General features: G+C 46.9%; 2 protein-coding genes across 2 annotated transcripts; one reads left to right on the forward strand and one right to left on the reverse strand.

Moving 5' to 3' along the window:
• Positions 1-674: 674 nt before the first annotated feature.
• Positions 675-7412, reverse strand: LOC132504370 (uncharacterized protein C2orf78-like). Its single transcript, XM_060121734.1, is given in 4 exon segments — positions 675-1046; positions 1049-2592; positions 3963-4709; positions 7313-7412. Coding segments are annotated over 4 exon segments (2763 nt in total).
• A 6916-nt stretch (positions 7413-14328) lies between these two features.
• LOC132504386 (mucin-3B-like) lies at positions 14329-15011 on the forward strand. Its single transcript, XM_060121739.1, has 2 exons — positions 14329-14863; positions 14895-15011. The coding sequence occupies exons 1-2, from the start codon at positions 14362-14364 to the stop codon at positions 14933-14935; spliced, it is 543 nt and encodes a 180-aa protein (XP_059977722.1). The 5' UTR covers positions 14329-14361; the 3' UTR covers positions 14936-15011.
• Positions 15012-19929: the final 4918 nt, after the last annotated feature.

Genomic DNA, 19929 nt, shown 5'->3' on the forward strand with positions numbered 1-19929 from the left:
TGGTTCTGCCCCTGTTGTCAGCTACCCCTAGGATAACTCTGAGCCCTAGCCACCTCTCTCGTAGATTTCCCTATCCCCCCACTATAATCACACCTGAATAAGGCAACTCAAACCTTTCAGAGATGTGTCCTGAACCTCCTGTTTTCTTAAATACCTATCTGGTGGTTGTGAGACTTAAGGCCAACTTCCCCAAGAGACCTTTCTCCTAGTAAACCTAGAGTCACCTTCTGTCATTTTCAACTCTACTCAGATTTGGTTCTTTCAACCCTGACCTCTGACCCTGCTTTTTACTTCTGCCCTTTCATCCTCACTCCTGCTTCCTTTCATAAATCCATAAATGTCTTTTGGCCTTCCTAGCCCTGGGCCAAGTTCCTTTTTCTTTCCTCAGTTTTTACCCCTTTCCTTCATTGTCCCATCCAACTTTCAGTCCTTCTTTTCTCATGCAGACTTTGATTCCAACCCCATCAAAAAAAAAAAAAAACAAACACACACCACAGTTAGCAGCATCTCAAAATTCAAAAGTTTTATTACTCACCTATTAATTCTATTACATTTATTTATTCAGTTTTATTGTTTGAAAATACATCAAAATAAATAGAGAAATTTATACCTATCTTATCTATACATGGAAGAACAGCTGGTCCCCAAGGTGGCACCAACAATCCTAGCAGCTCTTACTTTAAATATCCGTAGTAGTCAGCAATTTCCATTTCTTTTTCCCTCTCAATGAAAAATTGCAGTTTCCCCAAAGAGGTGTATTTGGCAGCATTCTCACCTTGTTGTTGGGCCCGCCTCTTCATGACCTCCCGCTCTGGCCTCTGCTCTTTTTCGATGGGCTTTGACATTACTGCCTCAGGAACATTGCATTCCCTCCATGGAACTGGTTGCTTGCTGAAGTCTTGGAGTAGAAATGGGGTTTGGAGCTTGGCTGGGGACTGGCGCTTAGTCACAGCAGGGGGAACAGGCTCCCACTGGAGAGAGGTGCAAGATGAAGTTTTTTAGGGTGCAGGCCTAGGAGCAGCAGACTGAGGGACACTAGGCTGGGTACAGTCGGTCCAACCCAGTTGGGTTGGGTTGGGTTGGTCACAGTTGGCTGAGATGGTTTGGCAGGACCTGGCAAAGAGGCAGGAGCTGGCTAGGATGAACTCACTAAAGCAGGTTGAGCTGAGTTAGTAGAAGCAGGGTGGGCACGGTCAGCAACAGCAGGCCGATGAGAGGCCAGAGACTGTGGCCTCCGAGGAGCAGGTTGAGCTTGAGGCTTGTCCCAGGCAGAAAAAGGCAGATATATCAACTTGACCTTCCCAGGAGGCAGCAGCTCATACTGGGGTGGAGACGGACACTCTCTTTCAGCACTGCTGTCTGGTTTCTGGGCTTCGACTTGAGTTTTCTCAGGACCCTTACCCTCACGTGGGGTATTCCGCCATGGCTGGATAGCTGGGGGTGGCTAGGGGTCTTTAGGTTTGCTTGAATTTCCCAAGACCCAACAGGAGGAGAGCCCAGTTCTCTTATCATTCTTCTTCCCCAGTGCATGAAAAACCTTCACAGACTCCAGCATGCGCATGCCTATGGAGGTTCGAGGCTTTTTAAAGCTCTCTTGGATAAGCTCAGTTTGGTGTTGCTTTCGCTTCGTCTGGGGAATTGTTGGCTTCTCTTCTGCCTTGACTTTGTTCCCTGACTGCTTATTCTCTTCAGCCTTCTTTCTTCCTCTGGTCCTTGTGGTCCTTTCCTGTCCATGGCTCTTCATTTTGCTGATCTTTCTGGATGCAACTTTCTGAGGTTTGCCTTTAGAATCCTTGGCCGTGTTCACAGGAGCCCTGTCACTGACTGCAGCATTGCATAGAACCACTTCTCCCCCTAACAGGCACTCTGGATTCTTTGGCTAGATTTTGGCCTTGGGAGCACCACTGATAGGCTCAGAGGCTTTATGTTTGTTCTTCCTGGGTTGATCAGAGGGAACCTTTATGACACTTGTCTTTTCCTGCACCTGATTCGCCTTAATGGCTCTGGTGTCTTTGGCTTTGATCACGTTGGGACCTTTGGATTGATCAAGATCTTTCAAAGAATTAAAGAGCTGGGGAAGGTGAATATCCTCCGCCAGTGTAGTAATATCTACAAAACCACTGCTAGATTCCATCCCATTTTCAACTGTCCCTCGGTCCTCAAGACTCAGGCTGTTCTTTCCCAGATCAGCATTTTCAGAACCAGCCTTCTCCTCTTGGCTGAGGGGATCCGTGCAGGCCAGGAGCTGGTGAATATCAGGGATATCTAAAGGGAGTAGTGAAGGCTCTTGGTTTTCTCTTGGGATCTGGTAGGCATCCAGAGGCTTTGAAAGCTTGGTTGTAATATCCTCCAAGTGCTTCCTGTCTATTTTTCCCTGGCTTGGAGCTGGAGGCAGGGCCAGGAGACTACTGGCACTCTGGACTGGAGCTGTCCCTGAAATGTCCCCAAGTTCAGGTGGTGGGTTACTCTCAATTATCTGAATATTTCTGCCCCTGCAGGACTTGGGGAGTTCTTGAGTTTGTGTCACACAAAATGTCTGGCTTGGAGGCTGCAATCCCAGGGAATTTTTCATCACCAGGGAAGTCTCCATCCCTACAAAGGAATCAAGGTAGAAGTCATTCCCTGGTAAGTGAGATGGTCCCCCTAAACACCAACACAGCAATCACGTACCTTTCAAGGTACGTGATTGCTGTGTTGGTGCTTAGGGGCAAGATGGGCAAGGCATTTCTACTAACTCTTCTTAAGAATCACAGACAGTGCCCTATGCTACGAGATAAGTGGAGACTGTTGTAATTCTTACTGGTGATCATTTCATGTCACTGATTTCTTGGCTTTCTTTGTATTTCATAGGATTGTTAGAAGTCAAATAAAAAATGAGTCTTATTTTTTTTAAAATGAAATGTTTTACAAAGCCTAGCATTCTCATATAGAGTCCTTTCAATTCTCCCCACTTTCCTGAAAGGCTAAGAACACTTCACACCATGAACTAGGAGAGGGAGTAGAGCCCTTCCTGATGAAACATATAAACAAAGACAGAGTCTTAGCCTACTTGCTCTGGACAGGATCCCGGACCACAAGGTCTTAAATCCTGGTATAATTTAAGGAAGTGAGGACAGGTAAACTGGCACTATCATAATAAGAGATCTGAAACACCTTCCAAAGAGACTCTAGCAGTAGATCAGGGAAGGGAGTGATACACTGTGGTAGTACAGGGGGAATGATCGGCTACAACAGTGAAAAATGTGGTACCTATTGGTATGCTCTCAGGGTTCTTGTACATGTAGCATAGATGACCTTTAGAGAGTCCCTCCCACCTTCCCACCTCAATTAGGTGTTCTTTTTTTTTAATTTATTTTTATTTATTTTTTTTGCACTTATTTATGTTATGCATGAATTTTTTTGGCTGCACTGGGTCTTCATTGCTGTACACGGGCTTTCTCTAGTTGTGGCTAGCGGGGGCTACTCTTGGTTGCAGTGTGCGGGCTTCTCATTGCGGTGGCTTCTCTTGCTGCGGAGCACGGGCTCTAGGCACGTGGGCTTCAGTAGTTGTGGCTCACGGGCTCTAGAATGCAGGCTCAGTAGTTGTGGCACATGGGCTTAGTTGCTCCACGGCATGTGGGATCTTCCCAGACCAAGGCTCGAACCCGTGTCCCCTGCATTGTCAGGCTCAGTAGTTGTGGCACATGGGCTTAGTTGCTCCACGGCATGTGGGATCTTCCCAGACCAAGGCTCGAACCCGTGTCCCCTGCATTGTCAGGCGGATTCTTAACCACCGCACCACCAGGGAAGCCCTAGGTGTTCTTATATAGAGTCGAAAAACAGAGAGCCCTGAGTGAAGGTAGTGGTTATTAAAGGCTCAGGATCTAAATTCTACCTGTCTGTACACCACTTTCCAGCTGTAGACATGACCCCATTTTTTAATGCTGACCTCATTGTTCAACTTTCTTGCTGTTTGTACTCACCTTGAAAACTTGTTTCTGTGATGGGTTGAGCAGGCACAGGGTAGTAGATTCCAGAGGTGGAAGCTGGTGGTTGGATATTTGTGGGTTGAATCTCCTTTAGTACCATTACCATTTCTGGTTGCACAGAGGCCCTACTTCATGTGTATGACACAGAGCCATAGGATTGCATGCAGGAGCCAAGTTCTCCATACAGTAAAGACCCCAATGTGCCGTAGTTATAGTAATATACCTGGCTTCCTTCCTGGTAGGGAAGTGACAGGCTGTGTCCCTGATTGGGAATTTGAGATGGTGTTCCCTGAGCAAGCCTGGCAGAAAGTGATGGATATAGAGGGGCCATGTTATTGGGGTCTGCAGTTTTATCATACTGGGCTGCCATAAACATGGAGGAAGCAGCTGTGTGCTGGTCAGTGATGGCCAGAGTAAAGTCTCCGAGTGAAGAAGAATTCTTTTCAGTGCTTCCTGTGATGTCCCAGTCAAGAACACCTGGATAGGAAGCAGCTGAAGTGGAGATCTGGCTCTGGTCAGTAACTGCAGATAACATAGTTGTGCTAGACTGTTGGTGAAGGTAGGCACTACCCATGAGTGTCTGGAAAGAGGTAGCCGTAGCTGATGCCGAACTGATGGCAGGAGCAGAGACTCTGGAGAAGTTGCAGACACTTCCTGTTAGGGAAGTTGCATTGCTCACCATAGGAAGAGAGTGCTGCAGAGAATTTAGAGTTCCAAGTACAGGTGGATTTTGGAAATTTTCTGTAAGAACAAGAGGGTAATGAAAAAATCAGGGAGATTGATAAATTCTCACTATGTTTGAGGAACAGCATTATCTTAAGATTCTTGCTATCAGGACACCTCTAATGTCAATACTTACTGAGAAACCAAAAATCAGACCGTTATGATGGTTGTAAGGACTGAGCAGTTTTACACTCTTCTGTATTAACTGCCTGTGCTCCCATGTTGGGCACAGATGGGCAGAAGACCCAAGTGGTATGGTTCAGACATTGTTCTCTAGGCTGGAAGCAACCTTCTCCCTACCCTATCTTTCCCTTCAGCCTGCACTAGTATTGACTTCTATGCTGTTTCCTAGACTGGAAGCATTTTAGAACTAGGAGGTCCTTAGAGAACTTCTATTTTCACAGTGTCATGAGGAAGGAAACTGAGGCTCAGAGAGGTCGGGTTGACTTGTTCAAATTCTCTCATTATGTTAGTATCCTAGCCAGGTTTCAGAACCTAAGTATCCTGACTTCCTTGGCAGGACGCTACTCTGAGCATGATACTGCCAGAAAGCAGGAGAAATAGAACTTATACTATAGGCAGTTTTTTTGTCCATTAGAAAACAGTACAGCTATTACCATTGTAATCTTCAGTGTCTCACTTTGCTTGTGCAGTTCCCACGCTATTACCTAGAGTTCACATACAGCTCAGTCCACCTGGTAAATTTAAAGAGTCATTTTTACCCTTGTCAAGCCTGGTTTCTCATCCTACCTCAAAATGATTACCCGAAAGTGAATTTCTTAAGTGCTTTTGGAAAGAAAAAAGTTATCTGATTACTTCAGATTACTCATCTATAAAGTGGTTATAACACCACCACCAATAATAATAGCAGTAATAATTAATACATGAATAAACTGATATATTGTGTATGATTTATATGCAGGAAGATGCAATAAGTTCTAGAAAGACAAAAAAATCATGAAAAACATATTACATAATGAAAACAAAATACATAGTTATGAAAACTGGGGTATGTGGCAAGTATCAAAGCATAATGAGTTTACTAACAAATGACCTTCTGTACCATACGTGCAATGTTATGAAAGTGAATTTTGCCCACTGTATTTTAGTGAATACTATTAACCAAAAAACACTATAGAAGGTGATTTTGAATGAATTCCTAGCCAATACATACAGACAGAGAAGATATATCAATAAAAATGCATAACAAGCAACAAAATTCAATCAATGTGAATGTATAGGTAGCCACAATATATGCAGGCAAGTATTTCAGTGAAAACTGGTACAAAGCAAACAGCAAAATAATAAGTGTAAAAGAATTTCATTATTGTGCTCATTCATATTTTTACACAGCAAGTAACAGGTATTAAGCCTGGTAGAAATATATGTTTCAAAGAATAGAAATATATAATAAGCAGAAAGGAAGCTTAAAAAGTATCAAGAAGGTTTTTGTATTTATCCTAGAGCTTAGATTATAATCATCTTCAACATCCAAGAAGATGACATCCCAAAACCTAAAAACACCATCATCACTAGAATCCAATTAAAAGAGATTTTCAAACGTAAGAACATTGAAAGGACTCCACAATATTGTTCTAGATAAATGTGGAATTTTTTTTTTTTTTTGCCGTGCCGCGTGGCCCTGCCAGTGAAAGCACCGAGTCCTAACCACTAGACCGCCAGCGAATTCCCTCAATGTGGAATTAGAGATGTGGGGCTTGACTTTTTCTTCTTAGGTAGCTAAGATCTAAAAATGAATGATGGCTGTTGATCAATGTGCTCTCTGTGTTAGGAAGGAAAGAACTGTAAAGACGAAAAGCAACCTTGCCTTAGAACCTACATATCACACAAAGGAAATAGTCTTCTGATTCAATTTAGAAGATATCGTTTAAAATTTTTAATTGGAGAAACATCTACATAGTTTAAAAATTAGAAAGAATAAAACATTGAAAAGCAGACCCCTAGATAACCACTTTGGTTTCTTGTATATAGGAAGCATCATTTCTAGAACATATTTCTAAGATATTTATATTCAAAACTGTCAAGTACCAACTGTATTCAGAGAGGCAGTAAAAGAAAAAAAACAGAGTATGACTTTCCTGGTGAAAAGTTGATGAAAACTATCCTAAACTTCCTTACCTTTGACTCTGGACCTCCCTATAGCCCAGTACTCTCCATCCTCTCTCCCTGTTTTCTCTTTTCAACTAGTCGAAATATTAGTGGAGGGAGACCATTAGAGATGAAACATCTTGGTATATATTGCTAGTTTTCTTTGTCACCTGGCTTTTCTGTCTTTCTGTTGAAACACTCTTGAGAAGTCTCTGATTTCATTTTCTACATGGGTACCCTTTAAGGCTCAATATTAGAAAAGAAAGGGATCAGAGTGGTCAGCCAATGTATTATCCTAATGTAACAGATAAGGAAAAAATCAGGCTTTCTGAGAGAGTCAATGATTTGTCCAAAGTCACACAGTTAGTAAATGCCAAAATCAAAACTGAAATTAGGTCTCCAGAGCTCTAGTTCAATACTTTCCCTCATTATTCCGTGCTATTTTGAATCTACTAGTAAATTTAGGGGCAAAATAAATCTAATGAAAAACTTTGAAAAGTTTCTTTTCTTACCTGACATGGTCAGAGAAGAAGAAGCAGCATCAACTGCAGATACAAGGGATGAGGAGACAACACCAGAGGATGTCTGAGTGGCTGCAGCTGAATGGCGCATGTGTCCAGTACAAAGGTCACTGGTTACTGCTCACTGGTCACTTGTGATGATCCAAATTTATTTACAGACAACTCCACGGAAACCCCAAGACTGTACCAAGTGGTAGTGGGTTTGGTAGGAGAATGATGTCACAAAGCAGGCAGTTTCAAGGTATGAGATAGCCAATAGGGAGGTCTGATCCCCAACAGGAAGGCGGGGGTGGATGGAGAGAGTGTAGGATAGCTAAAACAACACCTAAATTTCTGAGTTCTGGGGAGGAAATCCTAGAAGACCAGTTTACCTCCCCCAGGCTCCTACATTAGGAAAATCATTGCAACATTTCTTACAGACATTCATTAATATAATTTACTAACAGTTACTTATATCCTACAGAGTATTAATATTTTATGTATCATATACTTAGAGCTATATATATCTTAATTAATATCCTTTGGAAGGCAAGAGCCATCTAGTTTGAACTATTACAGTTGTTCTGAAATCGTATCTGTCTAATTAGTGAACTTATAGCAGCTTTTAAGGAGCAAGTGTAGGGTTTAAGAAGCTCTTTTTGTAACTTGGTTAAAGAGTAGGGTGAAGTTTGTTGAGTGTAGCTTGTGGAGAATGTTGTGGTCCAAGGCTCTTCTCTTTTAGTTTCATCTCCTTGACTCCTACCTTCCTTGGGCAGGGCGAGGATGGGCCAGGTTGGACTTACATTTCTCTTCTGCTTTCTTTTTTTTTTTTTTTTTCCATTATGGGCATTGTGTCTAGGACAAACCTTGATCTTGCATTCTTACCCTCATGAATGTTACTTGCTGTCATCTTCCAGCAGCAGGAGTCTTCTTTTCAGTGCTTGATGCTTCACAAAATATACTCTGCCTGTTGGAAGCAAATACCAGAGAGCTAGCAGACAGAGCTGGTTGCAGACCTTTCCTCTTCCAGCCTTTGGTTGTTCTGATTCTTTGGGCCACACAGGTATCCTGCCATCCAGCTCTTTTATATGTGAGAGACATTCTGAATACTGTCCCTTTTTCTTTGCACAGAAGTATATACAGTGTGGCAGTTACTGTAATCTCCTCCTCCCCCTTGCAAACAGCCACTCTAGAATCTTGGACCTCTAGGATTCTCTGTCTTGCATGCTTGGGTGCAAGACCAAGCAAAATGAAGAGGAGAATAATTAGAGAAGGAAGAGGACATTCGTGGAGAACTGGGAGCAGATAAGGTGAAAGGGCACAGGAGAAAAGTGATTCATGTAGATTTTTTGGTTTCTGTGGGAAACAAGTTGACACACTTTGGCCTCATTTTGTATTACCAGAACAGACAGTCATAGATGTAAGTAGCTCGATAGTGCAGCAACTGCCATGAATTCTGTACACTAAAGGGAACAGTCTTACATATATTTCTCATTTTGTTTTATGTCATATTACCTTATTAATAGCATTCACTGGTATGTTTGTAGAATACAGATTATTTTAAATGCTCTGGTTTTGTCTACATGGTTATCTCCTTGTCATATTTTTAAGGACTGCAACATTGTAAGACATATTGCATGTTTTTCTCTTGACAATTGTTTATCTCAAAGCATCATGAACGAACATGACCTGTTGGATTTTGTGGAGAAACTTTAAAAAGGGTCTGTGAAAAAGGCATTGTGGTGAGTCGCATTATGCACCCAAGCGTAAGGAGCAGATATCTGCCATCAGCCCAACTTGGCCTGGGTGACCTCTGTTTTAGTTCCCGTGGTTAGTGCTTTGCTCCCTAACCACTCTTGTGACTGTGATAATGTGAGTAAAGGCTGAGTTGCTAATGATTTATGTTTGAGGTAAGCTGGTTTGAGGGAGGAAATCTATGGATCTAGTCATTTTCCTTGGTGGTAAGCTTTCAGGGAGGGGTGCAAAGATTGATCTTTCTGGCGACTTTTCTAGTACCAGGAAGATATCCCATAGATGGGACCTCCAAAGACACATTTAATATTTAGGCCTGTTTTTATTATTATGAGATATGAGTTTTTTCACTGATGGGGATGATGCTTATCTGAGAAGAAATTGTGAAAGGTGGTGTAGTATGGAGATGTGGCTTAAGATTTTAAGTGTTTTTCAAGGTTTTTCCCCTTAGCTTCCTACTTCAGATGGCCTACTTACATGATACTAGTATGTGATGTGAGGCTAACAACTTACTAAATACCTGCAAGCCAGATCAGTGTCTCTTTTCTCTATATTTCCATGGAAATCAAGGGACCCATAGCCACTGCAGGTTAGGGTGGGCGGTGTGAGATTGGGGGGAGTGTGGTAAGCCACATTTTGGGGTCAGTAAAATGTTTACATATTAAAATATTCAGTTCCAACATTCAATTCTATTTAGGCAAACCATTAGTTAGGCTTTTCCTGGTTCCGAGCCTATGTAACTTATTTTCTCTCCCTAATTCCAGCCATTTAAATTTAGCTTGCAGGCCCAGCATCATCTTAACCTCTAAAAGAATCTTACATGTAGGAGGAAGAAACTAAAGAGCTCTATTTCAACGCTTAGGAACATGAGGCCCTACCCTGACCAAAACCTTTATTCTTACAGTTAGGGTATTGTCTTGTCCCGTATACCCACTTCCTGCATTTTGAACCCATCAGGTTAACTGAGACATGTCCTGTTGCAACATACCCAGTTCATCTATCCCTGAGGCTGTCCTTAATTCTTCCCATTGTCACATTTTGATTTAATTAAATACTGGAATCCCTCAAACCCTTGCATGGTACCTGAGGCCCTATGGGATACTGGTAGATTTTGTTAGTGTCAAATACTTAGCTGTCTGATTCTCCAAATATCCCTTGCTCCTATATTTTCCATCCCAGCATACAACATACCGATTAAGGCACTGTTTTATTTCATGTTGGACCCACTGCCATCCAGAGGCATACTCTTTGCTAGTTCCCATACTTTCTGGAAACCCTGCCAGGTCTGGATTTATTTGTGTTCCCACCCAAAACCTGTATCTTTTAGCAAGCTGGAACTATAAGACCAACATAGATTTTCTAGTTTCTGATAGATTTATGTCACAATTTGTACATTGTCATGTCTATAGATATTTGTATCATTTGTACTTTTTGGCCATTACATGCCTATTGGATATTTTTCATAAATTGCAAAAGAATATTTCATGACTTAGCACCAAATTGAATGTGTCTGTTTGTAAGTTGGTAAACTATGTTGTGCTACCTTGTATCTTTTCTTTATCCAAATAGTAATTTACTACTATTGTCCCATTTACAATTATGTGGAAGTTTTCAGAATTGTAAAAAATGCTTGTGGATTGAAACTTGGTTAGACTATGACTGTCCCAGATACGTTAAAGCTACTGAACTTTTTACTCATTCATTCATTCGTTCAATAATTCTGACCTTCCTGACTCAGTTTACCCAGCTCAAATGGTTGTGAAGATTACTAACAGCGTATGTAAGGTACTTTCAGAAATTAAAAATTGAGACAGGAGAAGATGGTGGAAGAGTAGGACGCAGAGATCACCTTCCTCCCCACAGATACATCAGAAATACATCTACATGTGGAACTGCTCCTATAGAACACCCCTGAACGCTGGCATAAGACCTCAGACCTCCCAAGAGGCAAGAACCTCCCCCACATACCTGGGTAGGGCAAAAGAAAAACGAAAAAACAGAGACAGAAGAATAGGGATGGGACCTGCACCAGTGAGAGGGAGCTGTGAAGGAGGAAAGGTTTCCACACACTAGAAGCCCCTTTGTGGGCAGAGACTACGGGTGGTGGAGGGGGGAAGCTTCAGGGTCATGGAGGAGAGTGTAGCCACCAGGGTGTGGATGGCAAAGCGGAGAGTTTTCCGCACAGAGGATCGGTGCCTGCCAGCACTCACCAGTCCCAGAGGATTGTCTGCTCACCCGCCGGGAAGGGCGGGGACTGGGAGCTGAGACTTGGGCTTCTGAGCTTAGATCGCAGGGAGAGGACTGGGGTTGGCGGCATGAACATAGCCTGAAGGGGTTAGTGTGCCACGGCTAGCCAGGAGGGAGTCCGGAAATGTCTGCAGCTGCCAAAGAGACAAGAGACTCTTTCTTGCCTCTGTTTCCTGGTTCGCGACGAGAGGAGATTATGAGCACTGCTTAAAGGAGCTCCAGAGAAGGGCGTGAGACGTGGCTATCAGTGAGGACCCCAGAGACGGGCATGAGCCGCTAAGGCTGCTGCTGCAGCCACCAAGAAGCCTGTGTGCGAGCACAGGTCACTATCCCTACCTCCCCTCCCGGGAGCTTCTGCAGCCCGTCACTGCCAGGGTCCCGTGATCCAGGGACAACTTCCCCGGGAGAACACACAGCGCGCCTCTGGCAGGTGCAACATCATCTCGGCCTCTGCCGCCGCAGGCTCACCCCATATCCATACCCTTCAGTCCACACGGCCTGAGTGAGCCAGAGCCCCGGAATCAGTGGCTCCTTTAACCCCGTCCTGAGTGAAGAACAGACACCCTCATGCGACCTACATGCAGAGGAGGGGCCAAATCCAAAGCTGAACCCCGCGAGCACTTTCACCATGAGCACTGTCACCATGGGTACAGTCACCATGGGCACTAATACCGTGAACTATATTCCCGTGAGCACTATAACCGTGAGCTCAGTCACTATCGGTACTGTCACTGTGAGTACTGTCACTGTGAGCACTGTCAACATGGTTACTGCAACCATGAGCACTGACACCATGAGCACAGTCACCATGGACACTATCACTGTGTGCACTGTCACCATGGGCACTGTCAGCATTTTGCACTGCCACCATGTGCACTACCACCATGGACACTCACTGTAGAAACTGGCACCATGAGCACTATCACCGAGAGCACTGTTACCATCGGTACTGTCACCATGGGCATTACCACCATGAGCACAGTCACCATGGACACTATCACCGTGAGCACTGTCACCATGGGTATAGCGACTATGGGCACTGTCACCATGGGCAATATGACTGTGACTACTGTCACCATGGACAATGTCACCATGTGCACTGTCACCATCGGCACTGCCACAGTGGGCATTGTCACCATGGGAACTGCCATCATGGGCACCGTCACCATGGGCATTATCACCTTGAGCAGGGTCACCATGGGCAATGTTACCATGTGTGCTGTCACCATGGGCATTGCCACCATGGGCACTTCCACTGTGAGAACTGTCTCCATGGGCACTTCAACCATAAGCACTGCCACAATGAGCACTGTCACCATGGGCACTGCCACCATGAGCACTGTCACCATGGGCGTTGTCATCGTGAGCATTGTCACCATGGGCACTGTAACCGAGAACCCTGTCACCATGGGCACTCTGACCCTGGGCACTGTCACAATGGCCACTATCACCATGGGCAATATCACAATGGGCACTGTCACTGTGGGCACTGCCACTGTGACTATCACCATGAGCACTGCGACCATGGGCACTGCCACCATGGGCACTGTCAGCATGAGTACTATCACCATGAGCACTGTTCCAAGAGCACTGGCACCATGGGCACTATCACCCTGAGCACTGTCACCAAGAGCACTGCCACCATGAGCACTGTCACTATGAGTACTGTCACCATGAGCACTGTCACCATGGGTGCTATCACCATGAGCACTCTCACCATGGGCGCTGCCACAATGAGCACTGTCACTATGAGCAATGTCACTATGGGCACTGTCACCATGGGCACTGCCACCATGGGCACTGCCACAGTGGGCATTGTCGCCATTGCAACTGGCACCATGGGAACTGTAACCATGGGCATTATCACCTTGGGCAGTGTCACTGTTGGCACTATTACCATGGGCACTATCACCATGGGCACTGTCACCCTGGGCACTGCCACCGTGAGCACTATCACCATGAGCACTATCACTGTAAGCACTTTCAATGTAAGCACTGTCACCATGAGCAATGTCACCATGGGCATTTTCACTGTGAGCACTCTCACCATGGGCAATGTCACCATGTGCACTGTCACCATGCACACTATCACCGTGAGCACTGTCACCATGGGCACTGTTACCATGGGCACTATCACTGTGAGCACTGACACTGTGGTCACTGTCACCATGGACACTGTCACCATGAGCACTGTCACCATGGGCACTGCCGCCATTGGCACAGTCACTGTGAACCCTGTCACCATTGGTACTGCAACCCTGAGCACTGACCCCATGAGCACTGTCACCATGGGCACTATCACCATGATCACTGTCACCATGAGCAATGTCACCATGGGTACTTTCACCATGAGCACTGTCACCATAAGCACTGTCACCAGGGCGCTATCACCATGAGCACTATCACCGTAAGAACTAGCACTGTAAGCACTTTCACCGTAAGCACTGTCACCATGAGCAATGTCACCATGGGCATTGATACTGTGAACATGGTCACCATGGGCACTGCCACCATGGGCACTGTCACCATGGGCTCTATCACCATGAGCACTATCACCATGGGCACTGTCACCATGGGCACTAAGACTGTGAGCACTCTCACCTTGTGCACTATCACAGTGGGCAATGTGACCATGGGCACTTTCACTGTGAGCACTGACCCCCATGGGCAGTATCACCATGGGCACTGTCACTATGAGCATTTTAATTGTGAGCACTGTCAACATGGGCATTGTCACTGTGGTCACTGTCACCATGGGCACTGTCACCATGAGAACTCTCACCATGGGCACTGTCACCGTGAGCACTGTCACCATAGGCACTATCACCATGGGCACTGTCACCATGGGCACTGTCACCATTGGCACTGTCATCGTTAGCACTGTCACCATGGGCATTTTCACTGTGGGAAATGTCACAATGTGCACTGTCTCCATGCACACTCTCACCATGGAGACTGTGACCGTGGGCACTGTCACCATGGGAAAAGTCACAGTGGGCACACTCACCATGGGAACTGTGCATACTGTCACCCTGAGCAGTATCACCAGGAGCACTGTCACCATGAGCAATATCACCGTAAGCACTGTCACCATGGACACTGAAACCATTGACAGTGTCACTGGGAGCACTGTCAACATAAGCACTATCACCATGAGCACTGCCACAATGAGCATTGTAACCATGGGAACTGCCACCATGAGTGTTGTCATCATGAGCAATCTCAACATGAGCACTCTCACCATGGGCACTGTCACCGTGAGCAATATCACCATGAGCACTCTCAGCAAGGGCACTGTCAACATGGCCACTATCACCGTGAGCTCTGTCACCTTGAGCGTTATCACTGTGGGCAATGTCACCATGGGCACTTTCACCGTGAGCACTGTCACCACTGGCACTATCACCATGGGCACTGTCACAATGGGCAGTTTAACCATGAGCACCATCACCATGGGCATTGTCACCATGAGCACTGTCACCATGGGCAGTGTGACCCTGGGCACTTTCACCATAGGCACTGTCTCCATGGGCACTTTCACTATGGGCACTACCACCGTGTGCACTATCACCATGAGCACTGTCACAATTGGCACTGTCACCATGGGCACTGCCACCATGGGTACTATCACTGTGAGCACTGTCACCATGGGCACTGCCACCATGGGTGCTATCACTGTGTGCACAGTCACCATGGGCACTGTCACCGATAGCACTGTCACCATGGGCACTACCACCATCGGCAGAGTCACTGTGAACCCTGTCACCATGGGTACTGCAACCCTGAGCACTGACCCCATGAGCACTGTCACCATGGGCACTGTCACCATGAGCACTGTCACCCAGGGCGCTATCACCGTGAGCACTATCACCATAAGCACTAACACCGTAAGCACTTTCACCATAAGCACTGTCACCATGGGCATTGACACTGTGAACACGATCACCATGAGCACTGCCACCATGGGCACTGTCACCATTGGCACTGCCACCTTGAGCAATGTCACCATGAGCACTGCCACCATGGGCACTATCACCTTGTCCAGTGCAACCATGAGCACTGTCAGCATGAGTACTGTCAGCAAGAGTAACGTCATCATGGGCACTGTTACCGTGAGCAATATCACCATGAGCACTATCACCTTGAGAACTGTAACCATGAGCACTCTCACCATGGGCACTGAAACCATTGACACTATCACCGGGAGTACTGTCACCATGGGCACTGTCAGCCTTTTGCACTGACACCATATGCACTAAAACCATGGGCACTCTCACCGTAGACACTGTCACCATGGGCACTATCACTGAGAGCACTGTCACCATGGGTAGTGTCAACATAGGCACTGCCACTATGTGCACTGCCACCATGGGCATTATCTCTGTGAGCACTGTCACCATGGGCAGTGACACCATGGGCACTGCAACCATGAGAACTGTCAATATGGGCACTGTTACCGTGGCCACTGCCACCATAGGCACTATCACAGTGAACACTGTCACCATGTGCACTGTCACCATGGGCACTGTGACCGTGGGCACGATCACCATGGGCACTATCACTGCGGGCACTGTCACCATGGGAACTATCACCGTGGGCACTGTCACCATGGGAACTGCCACCTGAGCAATATCACCATGAGCACTGCCAACGTGAACACTATCACCATAAGCACAGTCACCATGGGCACTATCACCTTGAGCACTGTCACTATGGGCACTGCCACCATGGGCACTATCACCGAGTGTACAGTCACCATGAGCACTGTCACCATGAGAATTGTCATAGTGACAGTGCTCTTGGTCACAGTGCTCATGGAGATAGTGCCCAATGTGACAGTACCCATGGTGGTAGTTCACATGGTGAGTGCACAATGGTGAGATTGCCCATGGTGACAGTGCACACGGTGATAGTGCCCATGGTGGCAGTACCCATAGTGACATTGCCCATGGTCACAGTGCTTATGGTGATAGTGCTCACAGTAGCAGTGTTCATGGTGATAGTGTCCACGATGACAGTGTCCATAGTGAGAGTGCCCATGGTGACAGTGCCCATGGTGAGAGTGCCAACAATGAGAGTGCCCATGGTGAGAGTGCTCACGGTGACAGTGCCCATGATGACAGTGACCACGGTGACAGTGCTCATGGTGATAATGTCCATGGTGACAGTGCTCATGGTGAGAGTCCCCATGGTTCCAGTGCCCATGGTGAGAGTGCTCATGGTGACAGTGCCCATGGTGATAGAGCCCATGGTGACAGTGCTTATGGTGATACTGCTCACAGTGGCAGTGCTCATGGTGATAGTGCCCATGGTTGTAGTGCCTACGGTGACGTACACTATGGTGTTGGTGCACACGGTGACAGTGCCCATGGTGACATTGCCCAGTCACAGTACCCATGGTGACAGTGTTCACAGTGGCAATGCGCATGATGAAAGTTCCCATGGTGACACTGCCCATGGTGAGATTTCTCACAGTGACATTGCCCATGGTGAGAGTGCCCATGGTGATAGTGCCCATGGTGACAGTGTTCATGGTGATAGTGCCCATGGAGACAGTGCTCACGGTGATAGTGCCCATGTTGAGAGTGCTCACGGTGATAGGGCCCATAGTGACTCTTCCCACCATGACAGTGCCCATGGTTATAGTTCCATGGTGACAGTGCTCACAGGGAAAATGCCCATGGTGAGATTGCCCAGGCTCACAGTGCTCACAGTGATAGTGCTCACAGTGACAGTGCCCATGATGACAGTACCCATGGTGACAGTGCTCATGGTGACAGTGCTCATGGTAGCAGTGCCCATGGTGACATTACCCATGGTGATAGTGCTCCTGGTGACAGTGCCCATGGTGACAGTGCTTATGGTGCTAGTGCTCACTGTGGCAGTGCTCATGGTGATAGTGCACATGGTGACAGTGCACATGGTGACAGCGCTCACTGTGATAGTGCCCATGGTGAGAGTGCCAATGGTGGTAGGGCACATGGTGTCATTGCAAAATGGTGACACAGCCCATGGTGAGACTGCTCATAGTGATAGTGCCCATGGTGACTGTGCTCATGGTGACTGCTCACGGTGACTGCTCACGGTGACACTGCTCATGGTGGCAGTGCCCATGGTGCCAGTGCGCTTGGTGATAGTGCTCACAGTTGCAGTGCCCACAGTGACAGTGCCAATGTGGACAATGCCCAAGGTGATACTTCCCATGTTGACATTGCCCAAGGTGAGAGTGTCCATAGTGACAGTGCCCAAGATTACAGTGCCCATTGTGACAGTGCTCACGGTGACAGTGCCCATTGTGAAAGTGCCCTTGGATAAAGTGCTCACGGTGACAGTGCCTATAATGACAGTGCTCACAGTGACAGTGCACATGGTGACAGTTCTCATGGTGATAGTGCACATGGTAATAATACACTTGGTGGCCGTGCCCATGGAGACAGTTCCCAAGCTGACAGTACACATGGTGACAGTGCTCATGGTGATAGTGTCCATGATGACAGTGCCCATGGTGGTAGGGCCCATGGTGTCATTTGAAAATGGTGACACTGTCCATGGTGAGAATACTCATGGTGATAGTGCCCATGGTGACAGTACTCATGGTGACAGTGCTCATGGTCATAGTGCCCATGGGAACAGAGCTCACGATGAAAGTGCCAATGGTTAAAATGCCCATAGTGCCAGTGCTCAAGGTGATAGTGGCCATGTTGAGAGTGCCCATGGTGACAGTGCCTATGGTGACAGTGCTCATGGTGACAGTGCCCATGGTGGTAGTTCACATGTTGGCAGTGCAACATGGTGACAGTGCCCATGGTGACCATGCCCATGGTGGCATATACCATGGTGACAGTGCCCATTGTGGTAGTGCCCCTGGTGAAACTTCTCATGGTAACAGTGCCCATAGTGACAGTGCTCATGGTATTGGTGCCCATGGGGACAGTGCCCATGGTGAGAGTGCCCATGGTGACATTACTCACAGTGGTCGTGCCCATGGTGACAGTGCCCACTATGACAGTGCCCACGGTAACAGTGCTGGTGTTGATAGTGCCCATGGTGATATTTACCATGGTGGCTGTGCCCATGATGGCAGTGCCCATGGTGACAGTGTTCATGGTGATAGTGCCCATTGTGAGAATGCACATAGTGTCCATGCCCATGTTGATGGTGTCCACTATGACAGAGCCCATGGTGACAGTGACTACAGTGATAGTGCCCATGGTATCAGTACCCGTGTTGATAGTGCCCATGGTGACAGTTACCATGTTAGCTGTGCCCATGATGGCAGTGCCCATGGTGACAGTGCCCATGGTGACAGTGCCCATGGTGGTAGTTCATATGTTGACAGTGCAAAATGGTGACAGTGCCCATGGTGACAATGCTCATTGTGACACTGCTTATGGTGATAGTGCTTACGGTGATAGTGCCCATGATGACAGTGCTTTGGTGACAGTGCTCATGGTGATAGTTCCCATGGTGACAGTTCTCACTCTGATAGGGCTCAAGGTAACAGTACTCACGGTGATAGTGCCCATGGTGATAGTGCTCACGGTGATAGTGCTCACTGTGACAGTGCACACCATGATAATTCCCATGGTGGCAGTGCCCATGATGAAAATGCCCATGGGGACATTGCACATGGTGACACATTCATGACAGTGCTCACGGAGATAGTGCTCTCGGTGACAATGCCCATGGTTAAAATACCCATGATGACAGTTCTCATGGTGAAAGTGCCCATGGTGGCAGTGCGCGTGGTGAAAGTGCGCATGGTGACAGTGCTCATGGTGGCAGTGCTTGTGGTGAAACTGTTCATAGTGACAGTGCCCTTGGTTGCAGAGCTCATGGTGTCAATTTCCATGGTGACAGTGACCACGAAGACAGTGCTCACAGTGACAGTGCACACCGTGATAGTGCCCATGGTGGAAGTGCCCATCTTGATGCTGCCCATGGTGACAGTGCCCATGGTGACATTGCTCATGGTGACAGTGCTTATGGTGATAGTACCCATGATGACAGTGCACATGATGACAGTGCTCATGGTGACAGTGCACACCGTGATAGTGCCCATGGTGGCAATGCCCATGGTGACACTGCCCATGGTGACATTGCCTATGGTGAAAGTGACAATGGTGACATTGTTCACGGAGATAGTGCTCACAGTGACGGTGCCCATGGTGAAAATACCCATGATGACAGTTCTCATGGTGAAAGTGCCCATGGTGGCATTGCGTGTGGTGACAGTGCTCATGGTGACAGTGCTCATGGTGAAACTGTTCATGGGACAGTGCCCATGGTCACAGTGCTCATGGTGACAATTCCCATGGTGATAGTGACCATGATGACAGTGCTCACAGTGACAGTGCCCATTGTAACAGTGCACATGGTGGCAGGGCTCAGGGTGACAATGCTCACAGTGACAGTGCCCATGATGACAGTAACCACGGTGACAGTGCTCACGGTGAAAGTGTCCATGGTTACTCTGCTAGTGGTGACACTCCCAATGATGTCAGTGCCCATGGTGACAGTGCCCATGGTGACAAAACCCATGGTGACAGTGCTCATGGTGAAAGTGCCCATGGTGGCAGGACTCATGGTTACAGTTCTCATTGTGACAGTGTTCATGGTAGCATTGCCCA

This window comes from Lagenorhynchus albirostris, chromosome 14, assembly GCF_949774975.1.
Source record: "Lagenorhynchus albirostris chromosome 14, mLagAlb1.1, whole genome shotgun sequence".
NCBI lineage: Eukaryota > Metazoa > Chordata > Mammalia > Artiodactyla > Delphinidae > Lagenorhynchus > Lagenorhynchus albirostris.